General features: G+C 38.2%; 2 protein-coding genes across 2 annotated transcripts in view; one reads left to right on the top strand and one right to left on the bottom strand.

The window, feature by feature from the left end:
* LOC119572906 (endochitinase-like) overlaps window positions 1-3,259 on the top strand; it is a 5,267-nt gene extending 2,008 nt beyond the window's left edge. Inside the window, exons 4-11 of the mRNA XM_037919857.1 lie at window positions 310-478; window positions 800-888; window positions 992-1,107; window positions 1,327-1,453; window positions 1,580-1,765; window positions 2,198-2,276; window positions 2,719-2,869; window positions 2,987-3,259. Of these exons, the coding sequence (XP_037775785.1) occupies window positions 310-478; window positions 800-888; window positions 992-1,107; window positions 1,327-1,453; window positions 1,580-1,765; window positions 2,198-2,276; window positions 2,719-2,869; window positions 2,987-3,035 (966 nt within the window). The 3' untranslated portion in view covers window positions 3,036-3,259. The remainder of the gene's footprint in view (window positions 1-309; window positions 479-799; window positions 889-991; window positions 1,108-1,326; window positions 1,454-1,579; window positions 1,766-2,197; window positions 2,277-2,718; window positions 2,870-2,986) is intronic.
* Window positions 3,260-4,765: 1,506 nt separating this feature from the next.
* LOC119572905 (NADH dehydrogenase [ubiquinone] 1 alpha subcomplex subunit 11-like) lies at window positions 4,766-9,542 on the bottom strand. The gene is made up of 3 exons (XM_037919855.1): window positions 9,374-9,542; window positions 6,206-6,421; window positions 4,766-5,203 (listed from the first exon to the last, which is right to left on the bottom strand). Exons 1-3 carry the CDS (start codon window positions 9,450-9,452, stop codon window positions 5,034-5,036), a joined length of 465 nt encoding a protein of 154 aa, XP_037775783.1. The 5' UTR covers window positions 9,453-9,542; the 3' UTR covers window positions 4,766-5,033.
* Window positions 9,543-17,500: the final 7,958 nt, after the last annotated feature.

The raw sequence follows: 17,500 nt of genomic DNA, 5'->3' as shown, positions 1-17,500 counted from the left end.
TTTACCAGATCCAATACTGTAGTGAATTCAATAGTGAATTCAGTACTGTATGTTGCTCATATACTTTTAATTCTGGACAGAAATGCCGGTAAGAAAGTCGAAGGTTACGCAGTTGGTAATGAATTTCAAGCCTAGAGTTTAGGGGAACCAATGCTCTTAAGATTATCGCGATTAATGCAACCAGTACCCTCCTAATAGACTTCCAATATTGCATTATCTTCTGAAACAGTACATTATGTATTACAGGTACTTATAGACCATCCTAAATCTCTACAAACGCAATCATTATACTAATTTCCTCTCCAAAAGTTCGACATTGATGCAGGCGGTTACAAAAGGTTTGTCGGGTTGAAGGAGACCTACCCAGGCCTCACTGCGACCCTCGGCCTTGGTGGCGGAGGCGCTGGCGTCGCTGGGATCTTCTCGCAGATGGCCAGCCTCAAGGAGCGGAGAAACATTTTCGTCTGGAGCGTTATAGGTGAGTGATGGAGGAGAGAAAGAGGGAGGGGAAAGGGAGAGGGAGAGGGAGAGGGTACGGGAAGAGGGAGAGGGAGAGGGAGTGGGGAGGGGAGGGAGAGGGAGAGGGAAAGGGAGAGGGAGAGGGAGAGGGAGAGGGAGAGGGAGAGGGAGAGGGAGGGAGAGGGGGAGAGTTGGCTGTTTGCAACTTAGCACTTGTGATTAGGATTACTGATATGAAAATTTAATAAAAAGTTGGTTTGATATCTTTGATTGCTAGCTTTATAAAGTGATAAAGCCATTTGGTTGATGTAAACGTCAAATGACCTTGCTATATTTTCAGATCTTGTACAAACGTATAAGTTCGATGGTGTTGATGTAGACTGGGAGTATCCCGATACCCCCGATGACAAAGAAAATTTTCGGTTACTGGTAACTGCCATCTTCTCAGTTCAATAAAAAAAATTATATATGCGATTATTTTATTATTATTATTATTAACACAAGACCAGTAAATAGCGTAATGCTACCTTAGATGGACGAATTACGGGCGGCCCTGGATGCGGAGAGCCAAAGCCTGGAGCTGACCATGGCAGTCCCTATCGTGAGATATAGATTACAAGATGGATATAACGTCCCAGAACTATGCAGGTACAGCTAACAGCGGTGACAATAGCCAAAATGAATAAAAAAAAAGTCTTCATTTGATGCATTTAATTAAATGTATATCCTGGAGTGATGTACTGTTACAGTCTTCCCGGGATTGTAATGTAGTTGCCAAAATTGTCTTCATAATGGGCGGCCACATAATGATAACAGGAAATATATCCTCTTATGGTTAAGTGACCACGAATAAATACATTACTTCAGAGCAGTTGATGCCGTGCACCTTATGGGCTATGATCTGCGAGGTGTGTGGAATGATTTCGCCGACGTGCATTCAATGCTCTATCGAAGACCTGATCTTGACTTTGGTATTCTCGAGGAAATAAACTTGGTGTGTTGACTAGCATCACAAGTACCATTTCTCATCATCAGATGGCAAAACTGTTTGGATCACATTCTGATATTCCACATCATATGCACTGTAAATTATAAACTGAATCTCATCTTTTACGAGCAGAGCGACGGTTCACTTCTCTGGGAGGAATTTGGATGCCCACGAGACAAGCTGGTGCTAGGAGTGCCCTTCTACGGACGAAGCTTCACACTATCTGATCCTTCTCTACATGGACTCCATGCCCCGATCACTGGGACTGGGAATCCAGGTCCTATAATAGGAGATCCTACAGTTCTGGTATACTTTGAGGTAGGAAGCTTTTATAATCTGATTATCAGAGAAACTTTTGAACAAACATAACCTGGCGGACTGACAGCGCTATGCCAATTTTTTTTCACTCATCTGTCATATCTTAATCAATAATTAGAGGCGTGTATTCATGCTGTCAATTAGCAATATCATGCGAGCTGTACTTGTAAGCTGCTTCTATCCACCAGTTTTTGCTAGGCAGCCAGGCTGAAGAGAGGCTAGGTAAGTCACAGACATTTATTTTAGAATTATTAAGCAAAAGAGGGTTTCCTTTTTTATGAACACCAAGTAAATTGTAATTATTTATTTTTTTATAAATTTAATCTAGGTACAATTGCCTTGAAATATACCAGTATAAATCTTGTTCCTTGATCATAATACTCATTTGTATGAGCAATGTAAACAGATATATAATCAGAATGTTTACACTAGATCTGTGCAACCTTGATGAATGACCCTGAGTGGACAAGAGAATGGGATAATGAAGGTTTAGTTCCTTACACATACAAAGGTAAGATAATTTTTTGTCCTCTAGAAATCAAGGGTACTATGTATGTTCCATATGAATAATATCAATAAGGCAAAAGGTGTACGAACACCTTTACACATTCTTTTGCAGTTATAAATGTGTTTAATGTAACCATTTTCTTGTTATTATTTTTTATTTTATTAAACACTTAAAACAGTCCTCAAAGCTTTACTTTAAAAATATTATTTTCAATTTTACTTTTCTTTCACTTTTTCTGCTACTGCACTCAGTACAGGGAATGTTATATAAAGTATATAAATTATAAATATAAATTATATTTACTGGTTACAATACAAACTTTCCCAAAATTGCTTGTAACTTCACAAAAACTAATGATTAAATAATAATAACACAATCATAGTTTCACACTGTAAAATGCACTGCTGTGACTCAGTACGTATTGAAAAATCACGCTTTTCTCTAGGAGACCAGTGGATTGGGTACGAAGACCCCGAGAGCCTAAAGATCAAGGTGGACTATATCCGAGAGAACGGCTACCTCGGGGCTATGAACTGGGCTATTGACGATGATGATTTCAGAGGCTGGTGTGGCTTAGGGATCAACCCCATGATGACGTAAGAATTCTTTACCTCTTTCAGCTTGTACATTGAATAAGAAAAGGAAAAAGGAAAAGAAAAAAGATAAAAATTGGAATAAGGTAGTAACTTGGTCTCCTTTCTTTTGTGTTGCAGAACGATATATGAAGGTTTGAAAGACTACACTGTACCAAGAAGCAACTAAAACATTCACTATTCTTTGATGTGTCGTTCCTCGGCATCATGATGGCGTGATTCTTAATTAGTGTATTAGTGAAGTCGAGTTCTAGTATCTTTTAACTAAAATTTGTTACTGAATTTTCATACATAGTTTTGATTGCAAATGTATGAGCATTAATTATAGTTATATAAAATTATAAAACTTAATGATTATCCTTTCATCTATTAATAAACATTTTGTCCGATGTGCAAAATTCTTCTGATTTTCCTCTTTCTAAAAGGTTAATGATTCACACAAAATTTCCATCAGGTTTCAAGTTCATCTCTTAATAAATTAATTGTTGAGACCCTTTTCTTAACCTATTGATGCTTGGATGGCATGTATATACACTCAATCGACTGCGGAGTTTTGTTTGTGGTTCTACATGGAGCCAATTAAAAGGGATACCTGATCTTACTAGTCTGCCCTGAAAAAAAAAAAAAAAAAAAAAAAAAAAAAAAAAATTATATATATATATATATATATATATATATATATATATATATATATATATATATATATATATATATATATATACATATATATATATACATATATATAATCAACTATTAGTATTGTTAATAACATTGCCATAATGATAACGATGATAAAAGTGATAATCATAACAACAATAATAATAATAATAAAAAAAAAAAAAATAAAAATAAAAATAATAATGGTATTACTACTAATAACAAATAATATATAAATATAATATAATAAAGTAGAAAGTAATATTAGTAATAATAATGTTCCTCATGGTAATAACAGTATTTGAAATAAATACAATCCCAAGAGTTCATGGATTAGACTCCTTTGTGATTATGTGCTTGTACACCCCAAGAAATATGAAAATTTGAGAAATATAAAAGAACATTTTTAAAAGTTAATATTAAGAAAATGCAAGCCTATAATACTCATTAGTAGTTAGTATTCTGGGACATAGCATTTTATAAGTAATTAGCATAGAGAGAGTAATATGTAGATAGAAATGGCTGTACTATGAACTAGTTTCTTGAGGCAATCCTTTGGACATGATTACAAATTACTTTTCATTACATTATTATGAAATTACTTAACAATTTTCACATAAGAAGCTTTGTTAAAATTAATAACTTTTAAATAACTTGTTTCAGAGTAAATTTTGACTCGGTCAGTCTGCATCTCTAGCAACTCTCCAAATTGGATATTTTCATAAAATATTCAGCAAAGATAAGTACTGAACAGTAATTCCATTAAAGATATATTAATTTGTATCTGTTAACCCAATCGGCATGGATGGCAAGAACACATGCCACGCCCGCTGTAATATACATTTATTTATTGTACTTACACATAGATGAATCTACAAATGCTTAATCACCAAGAAGTCGGTTGTTAGTCCTACCTATCTCACCTGTTTCCTTTTCCTTGACTTTTGCATAATTTCATTGTCTTAAATATTGCCCAGGACTTTAATAACAATTTAATAATCATAACATCAACAACAATAATAACAGTATCGATATCAATTACATTAAAAAGACAAACACATTTTCCCGTCAATTCAAGAAATGGGGAAATGACTGGTCACTCTGGCCTATTGATAGCCTCCTTGCCAGCTGAGCACATGTGGGTTCATCAGTATGTAACAAAATTCACAAAAAAACTACAGGGGACTGAACATAAATCTGTGGTGGTTGGGTTAAAGAAAAGGATATATGCATACACAATAATGTCTTATTATAAATATTTATTTACACTGTAAGCATCCTTCTAAACTTAGGTATGGTCATTAATTTCGTGTTACAAAATTTTTCACTAAGTTATACTGATGTTCATCCTTTTTCGTTTGTTGCATATGATAATTTTGACTCCATTTCTCCCGAAATACATTTTTTGAAATTCCTATATGAGCAATTAGAGGAATTTCAATGTACTATCATTCCTTGGAAACTGTTTCCGTTTGGTAATTATGGCTGGCGACGAAAATAAACCCCCATTTTACTTGTGTGGCTTTTGGAGGGTGAAGTCATAATTAATATGGTCAAAGGAGCCAACTCTGTGAGTGACTTCAGGGAAGAGCTTCCAGCCACAGTCCTTCGAGTCCTTGTAGACGATGGCGCACACACCCAGGAAGAAAGCTGTGGGCACTCCAACACGGAAGCTTCGTGCTGGAAAAAGGAAAAATATATAAAAATGAAAAATAAGAAAAAAATAAGCAGCAAATAAATAAATAAATAATAAAAATATATGTACAAAAATAAATAAAATAAATCAAAATACTAAACACACACACACTCACACACACACACACACCAAAAAAAAAAAAAAAAAAAAAAAAAAAAAAAAAAAAAAAAAAAAAAAAAAAAAAAAAAAAAATATATATATATATATATATATATATATATATATATATATATATATATATATATATATATATATATATCTATATATATATATAACAAAAAACAAAAACTATATACAACATAATGGTGAAAAGATGACACTGCTTTTGAGAGAATGTCTGACTGTCACCCTTGAATAATCTATATTTATACATTTTCACTTGCATAAATCTAATGAATTTGAATACACACGAAGTATAAACTGCAACAACTTTACTAATTAGGAAAATATGGTTGCTAGATACTAAAATAGTCAGCAGTCAGTAGCAGTAGTATTAGTATTAGTATTAGTAGTATTAGTAGTAGTAGTAGTAGTAGTAGTAGTAGTAGTAGTTAGTAGTTAGTAGTTAGTAGTTAGTAGTTAGTAGTTAGTAGTAGTAGTAGTAGTAGTAGTAGTAGTAGTAGTAGTAGTAGTAGTAGTAGTAGTAGTAGTAGTAGTAGTAGTAGTAGTAGTAGTAGTAATAATAATAATAATAATAATAATAATAATAATAATAATAATAATAATAATAATAATAATAATAATAATAATAATAATAATAATAATAAAAGAAAGAAAGAAAGAAAGAAAAAGAATTCACAAAAAGATAAAAATCATAATCTGAGAACAGGGCCAAAAAATGAAATATTCTGAAACTCATTTTAAACTGCACCAGTACTATTTTTAACAAATGACCCTATCACTGATATTCAGTTGATCTTTACCAGTGAAGAGAAAAGGTGAAAAGGGTAAAACTGAAAGAGAGTATCAAAGTGCCTCCATCTTACCAGCTACACCAATAATGCCACCAGCTGAGCTTCCCCCCAAAAAGTAGTTGAGTTTATCATCCTTCCCTCGCAGAGCTGTGGAAGCACAGGTGACGGCAGCAAAGGCAGCACCTGCACCAGCCAGGGGAACGGTAGAACGAAGATAGGCTCCTAGTGTGGGCACGTAACCCTGAGGTTTGGTGTACATCAACACATCATAGGTAGATACAACAAGTCCTGCAAGAGAAGGAAAGATATAGTTCACTGTGTTATTCTGGGGGCAATGAGAATTGTGACTGAATATACTAAACCCTGACAGAGAGGCTATGAGCAGCACTTTTTGTGACATTTTCCCTTTATTTGTGGCATTACCATTCTTGTCTCTGGATTATTTGTTGTACCAATGACTGTGACTTTTAGTCCTATACAAGAATATCATCTTCAATTTGGTGAGCTTTGTGTGTCCACACAACAACATCTGTGATTGACTTAAAATCTGATAGTGTCAAGTGACTGCCATCATCTCTGCACCATCAGTGGTCTGGTTAGGACATACATACATCATAAGTGTAGAAGTTTTCTGAATGATTACAATAGGCTCATTTTTACTTTGTGCAGCATTGGTAAACTTTAAAAACAGAACCAAATATTTCCAAGCATTTTTATAGCTTTCTGTTTTGATATTCATTTGTTACAAATAGAAAATAATAAAGCTATTTAGTGGTATCTATCATATATACAACATTCATAATATCAAGTGATTGCTGTAGCCTCTGAACCTTTGGAGCATCCATTACATCATGGCTACCTTACAAATTCAAGATATTTTAATATGTAAGCCTTGAGCACCTCGAATTGGATATTTTGGCAGGTCAATTGAAAAATGGGTAATGGTCTAAAATACTTTGGGACTGAATCAGTACAATATTGGTACTGGTGAATTATTCCAATCCTTTAGTCTCTAATATGGCTGTATATAGGAATTAGTGTGAGGAGGATATGGTTAGAACATTGTATTAACCCAATCACCCCGGATTTATGTTCTGTCCCTTGTAGGTTTTTGTGAATTTTGTTACATACAGATGGCTCCACATGTGCTCAGCCTCCAAGGAGTCTATCAGTAGGCCCTACTGACTGATCTTGATTTCTCCATTCCTTGAATTGGCGGGAAAATGCGTTTTTCCTTTTAATACAATTGATATCAATAATGTTATTATTGTTATTGATGTTATGATTATTAAAGTATTATTAAAATCTTGTTAACATTTAATACAATGAAATAATGCAAAAGATCCTTTCCAAAAGTCAAGGAAAAGGGTAAACAGGTGAGAAAGGGTGGACTAATAAGTGACCCCCTGATGATTAAGCACTTGTAGAGCCATCTATGTGTGAATACAATAAATAAACCTGTGTTACAGTGGGCATGGCATGTATTCTTGCCAAACGTGCCGATTGGGTTAATACCAGGGGGGTCAGGTGGGCTAGGGCTTTGGTGGAGTTTATGGCTATATCGTATTGTTTAACCCTATCCCGACGGGTAGTATTCATAGTGGCCTGGGCCTCGCTTTATATTATCACATCCTATATATATATACTTTTATGTTCAGTGTTTTTTTTATTTTTATTTTATTTTATTTTATTTTATTTTTTTTTTAAATACATATTGGTATTTTCACGTGGTTTTACATCATCACTTCGTGAATACTATATAATATCTCTGGCCAATGTAGTCGATTACCAACGTAATTTTTTTTTACGCTAACCTCGGAAGCCCAAGAAGCCTTTATGAAATGCATAGTATAGGAAAAATAAGAAAAAGTGTTAAAAACTACTTAATCACATTTTCAGTGGCAAAAAATAATAATATTTTGCCGTAATTGTAAAAAAAAATCATGGCATGGCCATACATACACCATGGCATGTACGTACATACCCTCGGCAGATAGTCCAGGCATGCCATGGCATGTACGTACATGCCATCCGTCAGCAAAGGGTTAACTACCAAAGGGCTCGTTAAATAACGTATATATATATATATATATATATATATATATATATATATATATATATATATATATATATATATATATATATATATAATAGATTACTGGGTCCATGTGGTAGGGCCCCATAGTTAGGGGTTCATAAGTTGTATTTCCATAAACTTTTTTGTATATGGGCTCTTGTCCATAGATTTTCTTTGATGGTTGGCTTGTTTGTGGAGTTTCATCAGCCATTTTCAAGTATTTTTTAGTAGTGGTTTGATGTACTCCCAACCCCCCCTATTTGACTATTTCAGCTTGATTCAATCTATACTTGTACTGAAAAAGTTGGTGCCATACCTTCAGTTTCCCAGTTTACAAGGTAAATTTTGTCTGTAATGGACAGAATGACCAAAAATAAGACTTTTCACCTATGGTATTCCCCTCTCAAGTTGTGCAAAATGTAATACTTTGGTGTACAATGTAGCAGCACGACCCCACAACCTGAAGTTCAGAGTTGTTTCCCAGGATGGGTTACATCAGGTCCAAAGCCAAGTCTGCGCTCACTGGACAGCGGGCTCCCCTCGTTCCCTGTGCGCTTACACAGTGATCGTGTACTTAAGCTGCAGAATCTGGAACCAAGATCAGCATTCCCCGATCCTCCAGCGGAACACAACAGCAGCAGCAGCTACACAAGGACTACCGACAGCCTCCCCCATTGATCTCGGACTTCACATTCAGCACACAGCCAATGAATGACTATCTGTTAACCTTTGCTGCAGGAACCAAAGGCCTGGAGACCACAGCAATTACCTTACACAAGTACTGATTGTACATTCCATAATGCTTCAACAAGCTTTTCACTCGCAACGGAAATGTCATGGATAAACAGTGTCCTTGAATTATTCGATCTCTGGAAGCATTTTTCTTCAACTTTTATATTTATACTCGATAAGGATATCCAGGACTTTTTTTTTTTATTATGAACGGTGCATTACCGGATATTTTTTTCTGCATCTCAGCAGGTTTCTATTATGCATAAGTTGCCTTTATTTTCGTGATTGTGCTTTTAATGTCTAACGAATTAAAAGAATACCATACTCCTTACGAGAAAGAAGAAGAAAAAAAAGCACAGGCCCTCGACTCGCCGATCACGGAACTCTAGACCAAAAAGAACTCGGTAATTTCCACACTAATTCCATCTTACCCAGCATTCCACTGTACTTGGTGCAAGCCCAAATCTTCTGGAAGCATTCCTTGCCATCGGGGTGGTCTGTATAACCCATTTTGTGGTATTATTTGGGGGGAAAAAGGCTGTCTTCGCCGTCGGTCTGCGGGATTTCACCGTCGCCAGCTGATCGCACGAAAACACGGCCGTCTGGAGCTCATCCGGTTCTCAGGAACACGGACGTTAATATTCACTCATTGCGGCTTGTTTTAATATTAGAAATGTGGTTTTTGTGGTTTCAACTGTTGAGTGAGTAGTTTTGTAAGTATTTTATTCGATATGGGGTATACAGAAAGCGTAATAGGACTTATTTGTATTGGAATGCACCTAAGAACTCCTTTCGTTCCCGGAAACATGTGAATTTTGAATAAATGAAAGATTTAATGAAAATCATGCTTGACGCCGCAACAACAGGGTCATGTGGTGCCGAATCTTGATTATTAATTAGAATGTAATACTAAGAATAAATACTACGAAACAAATGTATTACATTAAATGAAGTGAATAGTATTTAATAAGTGTTTAGTCTTTTGTGACTCGATAAAAACACCGGGCGGAAGGCAACGGCAAACCACCGCTCTAAATTGCCAAGAAAATCATGGCCGCGGTGGCCGAGTGGTTAGAGCATCAGACTAAAGACTGTCAATCTGAGTTCGAGGGTTCGAGTCACCGACCGCCGCGTTGTTTCCCTTTGGGCAAGGAACTTCACCTCGATTGCCTACCTAGCCACTGGGTGGCCAAGCCAGCTCAAGTTCAGTGCTGGTCCAAGCCCGGATAAATAGAGAGAATGATTACCTAAAAGGTACCACCGGCACTCTCCGTGGAAAGGAACTGGGGACCCTACCACGTACTCACTCCAATATCATCACAACATGAAAACTACAATTAAGTATCATGCTGTGACCACGGCGGCTCAAACATGAGCCTACCGTTAAAAAAAATTCAAGATGATACATTATGTGTTACATCTTCGAGAGAAGCTTCCTTCATAAACACTAAAATCTCGTGTCCGGAAGCGAGGCACCTTTCCCCCAAGGATCAGAGAAAGGAGGAAGGTACCATCTTGACTCATATATATATATATATATATATATATATATATATATATATATATATATATATATATATATATATATATATATATATATATATATACCCTTCTCGCACCTCCCCAACACACACACATAGTGACCTCATTTCGTGATCTCTCTCGCCTCACAAACCGAAAAAAAGCCGTATGTGTTTTATTTTACAGTAATTCCACTGTCCTCAGCCGACTCCAACAGATCTACAGCCGTGGCAATGGCAAAGTGACCTTAGAACACGCTAATTCCACAATTATTGCTTGTAAACAATTCTCATGCTGTTATTTGATGTCTTTATGTACAATTATGTCTTGTTTGTACTCGTTAAAAATGCTTATTCCGAACCACTAAGTATGTTATCGCTATCCTTATCGATATTCAACTGTCTTTATGGTTTATGAATACTCAGCAATTCTGTCTCCTCACGAAGTTTTTTTTAGTCTTGGAAACACCATAACTCTCTTCTTACATACAACTGTATATAAGGTACCCTTGTTCCTTCGCCACGAAACCACCATGTGACCATGTGCATCTGAATTTGTGTTCATTCATTTTTTTTCTTCATGTTTTCCACTTTGAAATGTTTCAAAAATATGTTTGTTCATAGAAATTTCTGAGCAGTCGAAACAGACCGCTCGCGGAAGCAGGCCGGGCAGGACGCCGCTCCTACCGGGGCGCCTCTGTCTTGCCTGTCCTCTGTACGCCTGCTACCATACTCCCGTGTTAATAAATATTGATCTTGTGACAACTTTAACTTCTACACCAGAGTGGGTAGCATAACCTAACCATTGTCCCTTGGAGGCATATACACGTAGTGGAGAAACAGCAGCAAAACCACAGAAGTCTTCCCACGAGGCACCCAAAGCACGACATGTCATTACAGGGCAGAAGATTACTACTTAATGTGGTGCTCTTGAAGTCCATCAGAAAGGGTCTTCTTAGCATCTACAACTCCTTTTGTGAAAAGTTTGTCTCTGGGATCTTTGGTCGGCATCTCTAAGGAAGTGATAACAGCAGTTGTTAACACTTCAGCCTTCACAGACTCATTAGAGAACAGGGGAGATTGACAGGACTTTCACTGCGGGAAAGTGTGTGTGTGTGTGTGTGTGTGTGTGTGTGTGTGTGTGTGTGTGTGTGTGTGTGTGTGTGTGTGTGTGTGTGTGTGTGTGTGTGTGTGTGTGTGTGTTTGTGTTCGTGTGTGTGTGTGTTGTGTGTGTGTGTGTGTGTGTGTGTGTGTGTGTGTGTGTGTGTGTGTGTGTGTGTGTGTGTGTGTGTGTGTGTGTAATTGTACGTATATACACAAACATATATATATATATATATATATATATATATATATATATATATATATATATATATATATATATATATATATATATATATATATATATATATATATATATATATATACATACACACATATATACATATGAACCGTATTTATTGTGACAAATCTAGATGAGATATGAATAATAATGAATATCTTTATCTTTGTTGATCCTGGTGTCGAAACCACGTCCTGTGTCACCATAAGCATTATTGCATCTACTGACGGGTATGCGATATACCCTTGGATGTTTGCAGGCGGATTTCTGTCTCGTATTAAGCCATGAATCTTCTCACCGGATGTGCTGGCGATTTTACTGTATTGCCAAAGTACCTGCTGATCACCTCGGAAATGTTACATGGCGATGATATGAGAAAATTATAAATGGGTGCAGGATCTGATCTTGTCAGTATGTTCTCCGCCTCCCTTTTGAGGTTTAGAAGGAAGCCTCTGGAATATTTAACAAAGAAAAGTAGAATCTGCCGATTATATCCCTGTGGTGGGCCCTCTCCAGCGTATCCATGAAGAGGCGTGCCAAAATTGCGCTCTGAGGGGAGCCCATGGCAAGACCGCTAATTTGCTCATATTCTTCCCTTGCGAACTCGAAGCATCCGAAGTCCACGCTCGGCTTCACTAGGCTCACGAAGTGGTGTTTCGACAGCGGAAGTTCATCCTCTAACATGGAGCTAGTGACCCTCGCGGAAGTTCATCCTCTAACATGGAGCTAGTGACCCTCGCGGAAGTTCATCCTCTAACATGGAGCTAGTGACCCTCTCGACTGCTCGGACTGCTCCGGTTGTGGGCCCGTTATTAAAGAAGGATTTCACATCAAAAGTAGCCATCTTTTTATTCCTGAAAACGTCTGATGAGGTCACCAAGGTTCTTCAGGTGGGAATCACTGATGACCCCCATAGCTCCAGAGACGGGTATAACCAAGTCATTCACAGTTCCAGGAGAGAGGAAAATTGGTAAATAATGAAAGGCGTCCTAAGGCATTTATTTACATCTTACCATGCGTGAGATTAAAATGAAATGACGGCCGTTTGCGACAAATTAACTGCAACAATCAAACATACCGACTATCCACTGCTTTTCTCTTTCATTTTCTCGCGTAGACAATTCTGTCAGTTAATTCGACGGAGGTGAACACGGACCCTTTCCCCTCAACTCATCAAACTCGCGATTCGCCATCAAAGGGGTAGCATGGGGGAGGTATTAGGTCGGCAGGGGAGGTAGGGGGTGGCCCAGGGGAGGTTGGGGTTGGTAGGAGGGAGGGAGGGAGGGGTTGGTAGGAGGGAGGGAGGGAGGGGTTGGTAGGAGGGAGGGAGGGGTTTCTGGACCAAGCACAACCCCGGAATTAATGTAGTTAGTCATCCATGGCGCTTCCCTGCACGATGTTCAAGGGTTTCTGATGAAAGATCGATTGCTTTGGAGAACAGATCATTGGGTTTACATGCTTATTTTTTTCGCAAAATGAAGAAAAGAAAAAGAAAAAGGAGAAGGAGAAGACGTGTGTTTATATATTGTGATTGATTTGATATGCAATCATATCCTTTAATAGAAAGTTTTGTAGTCTAAAATATTTGCCATAACCACAAAAAATAATGTATATTAAAATAAAGTAAAAAGGCAATTCTCATGGAATGCTCACACACACACACACACACACACACACACACACACACACACACACACACACACACACACACACACGCACACTCACACACACACCACACACACACACACACACACACACACACACACCACACACACACTCACACACACACACACACACACACACACACACACACACACACACACACACATCACACACACACACATCTACATCACATCTACTACTATCTATCTATCTTCTCTCATCTTCTCTCTTCTATCTTCTCTATCTCTCTCTTCTTCTATTATTATATATTATTTTATATATATATATATATATATATATATATATATATATATATATATAATATATATATATATATACACACACACACACACACACACACACACACACACACACACACACACACACACACACACACACACACACACACACAATACTATATATATATATATATATATATATATATATATATATATATATATATATATATATATATAATATATATATATATGTATATATATATGGCAGTATACATACTGTTTATTTTCTAGCCTTCCCATATGTCATTGATAAAAAAACTAACGAAATGGTCCTTCATAATAAAACTGTTATCCCGGTGGACAATCTACACGTTTTCTCTCTACGCTGTGGAAGAAAAGTGGATTTTGCATATGGGAAACTTAGCCTGGAATTATCATCTACCTTTTTATTAATTATAATGGGAAAATTATGATAATAAACCTCAGAGATTTAAGCAAGTCATTGTACAATTTTAAATATTTTTTAAAAACATTTCTCACCTCCCTTCTGATTATGCATCAGTATGCAACGGGTGGCAAATGAACAGCTTGGGTAATTTTATTAATGGCTAATCACACAGAATGCACCAAACTTAACAGGTATGGAGGCAGATAGATTACATATCACACATGACAGATAATTATACAGAGAATTCCACGGATCTGACGAATAATAAGCATATAGTACCAATGTTATACGATAACCACTATGAATAATGTGTAATTGTAATTAGGTATAGTAGAGAGCAAGCTATTTCGTTAATCGTTGCTAGATAAACGCTAGTTTATAGATTTTTCATAAGTGCAAATATGATACAACGAAATCTCGAAAAAAATGTGCAGAATATTCGATACAACAGTTGATTATCATATCTTATCGCACAAAAACCGCATTTACTGTATCATTTGCTTCCTTAAGATCTTGGTCGATGTAGTGAGGACCCATTTTAAGCATTCCTTCCCGATAAATGTGATTCAGGATCGATTTTAAGGTTTAAAAAAATCCATGCATTGTGCCTTTGTCTTATAATTTGATCTGTTTGATGTTTTATTGCTTCTTGCATATCTATTTTTAATATGTGTGTTGGGGGGGGGGGTCTTTTTAGTTATGTCTATCTACCAGCCCACCTATCTATCTATCCGTTCATGATCTGACCTATCCATCTATCTATCTTTATGCACATCAGCATATACAGAAACAGACATAAAGATATAACTTCCACCAACGCATATCAGTTTCATAAGTAAAATAAAAATTTAAAAATAAGAACAGATGCACAAGAAACATCATTGAGTCTCGCGCGGACATCGTGAGCCAGAACGACACAGATTGGTCGTGCGGGTAATAAGCAACGACTGTTAAAATAGTGTGTAATTACCACTAATGATGGCCGCCCCCCCCTACCCTTTCCATTACCCTGTCCCTTTCCCCCTTCTCCTTCCCCTTCCTTCTTCTTTTATCCTCCCCCTCCTCTTCCTCCCTCCTTCCTCCCCTTCTCCCCTCTCTCCTCCCCTCTCCCTTCTCTTCCCCTCCCTTCCCCCTCCCCCTTCTCCCCTCCCCCTTCCCCTCCCCCTTCTCCCTCCCTCCCCCTCCCCCTCCCCCACGCTCACCATAGAAGCCGCTGTCGTGTGTTTTACGGCCGAGTGATGATCCGGTCGCCTATTATTATGAATTAGGCCACACGGACCGGCCCAAATACTCCCTTATTTTCTAATTATCAGTTGTACTTACTGTCTTTCCATTTTTTATTTCTTTTTTGCTTGTTTCTCCTCTTTATTTTTTTTTTTTTTGCCCCTCATCATCCAAGATCCGGCGCGGGGGGGGGGGGGACGCTGTCTTCCTCCCCTTATCCATCTCTTTCGTCTTTCTCTTTCCTTTATTGAGTTTTTTCCCCTTGATCTTTTTCTTTTCTTCCTTTTTTCTTCTTTCACTTTTCGCTTTTTCCTCTTTTCCTCCTTCTCCCGTTTCCTTCTTTCTTCCTTTTCTTTTCCCGGTTCTTCACATTTTCTTCGTTTTTCATCCCTTTATCCTACTCTCTCTCTTCCTTCCTTCTTCCCTCTCACTTCTTCACCCTTTCTTCTCCTCTCATCATTTACCTCGTTCTTGCCTCTCACTCCATTTCTCTCCTCCCTTCCTTTCCCCCATTCTTCCCTCTCACTTCCTTTTCTTATTCTTCCTCCATCTTTCCTTTTCTCTATCTTTACCTCTCTCTCTCTTTTCCATTTTCTCTCCCTCTCTCCCTGTCCTTGCCTCTCTTTCCATTTCTCTCATTCTACTTCTCTTTCCTTTCCCCTATTCTTTCCCTCACTCGCTTTCTTCCATTCTCTCTCTTATTCCTCATTCTTTTCTTCCCCTTTCCTTCTTCTTCCCTTCCTTTTTCCCATTTTTTCTCTTTCGTCACTTCCCTTGTCCTTCATTTTTTCATTCTTCCATTCCTTTCAATTTCTCACTCTTGGCTTTTCCACCCTTTCTCCTTTCCTTCCCTTCCTTCTCTTCCTCCATTCTTCCCCTTCCTCTTTTCCTTCATTCTTCCTCTCCCTCCCTTTCCATCATTCTCCCCATTCCTTCATTTATCCATTCTTCCTCTTCTTTCTTCTCATTCTTTTCCCTCCCTCTCTTTCCTCACAATTTCTATTCCTTTCTTTTTTCCTCACTGATTCCTCTTTTCTCACTTTCCTCATTCTTCCTTTCTTTCGCTCTCTCCTCCTTCCTCCCTTTCGCTATTATTTCTCTTTTTTCGCTTTCCACATTCAACTCCATTCATTTCTTTTTTCCACTGTCCTCCATTCTTCCATTTCTTCATTCTTCTCCATTGTTCCATTTCTCCATTCTTCTCTTTCCTTCGTTTTACCCATCTTTTTCCCCTACCTCCTTTTCCCTTTTATTCACCTCCCTCCCTCCCTCCTCCTTTTCTTCCCCTCTCCCACCCTCCCCTCTTTTCTTTGCCTCTCCCTCCCTCCCCTCTTTTCCCTCTTCTCTCCCTCCCTCCCCTCTTTTCTTTGCCTTCTCCCTCCCTCCCCTCTTTTCTTTCCTCTCCTCCCCCCTTCCCTCTCCCTCTTTTCTTCCCTCTCCCTCCCTCCCCTCTTTTCTTCCCCTCTCCCTCCCTCCCCTCTTTTCTTCCCCTCTCCCTCCCTCCCCTCTTTTCTTCCCTCTCCCTCCCTCCCCTCTTTTCTTCTCCTCCTCTCCTCCCTCCCTCCCTCTCTTTTCTTCCCCTCCTCCCTCCCTCCCTCTTTCTTCCCCTCTCCCTCCCTCCCCTCTTTTCTTCCCCTCTCCCTCCCTCCCCTCTTTTCTTCCCTCCTCCCTCCCTCCTCCTACCCTCCTAAAGTTGCAATTTCGTATCCAGAGAGATTTCACGCTTATCTCCCATAGCCATTACCCATTCCCCCCTCCCCCCCTCCCCTAATCAGATCCCATGTCCTTTCTCCTCTAACCAAACCGCCCTATCTTTCCCCAGCTATCCCTTATCCCTTGGGAGAGTGGCTGAAGTCATCCTAAGGGTTCAGTCAACGCCATCCCTTAATCTCTCCATCGTTCGCCCTCTCCTCTTCTTCCCCGATTAAGCTCTTTCGCCCTCTTCCCTCTTTTGCTCCTTACCTTCCTTCCCTCTCTTCGCCTTCACCCTTTCACACTTCTTGCATCTCGCTGGCCTCCTTTTTTCTACTCGTCTTCTTGTCTCTCATGCTCATTACCTGTCTAGTTCTTCCAACTTCCCTTCTTTCGACTTCCCTTTCATCTTCGACTCCCTCGCTCTTTGA

The sequence above is a fragment of the Penaeus monodon genome, chromosome 5 (assembly GCF_015228065.2).
Source record: "Penaeus monodon isolate SGIC_2016 chromosome 5, NSTDA_Pmon_1, whole genome shotgun sequence".
In the NCBI taxonomy this organism is placed as follows: domain Eukaryota; kingdom Metazoa; phylum Arthropoda; class Malacostraca; order Decapoda; family Penaeidae; genus Penaeus; species Penaeus monodon.
The sequence above is the reverse complement of the archived record's forward strand: the minus strand, read 5'-3'. Positions and strand labels throughout refer to the sequence as shown.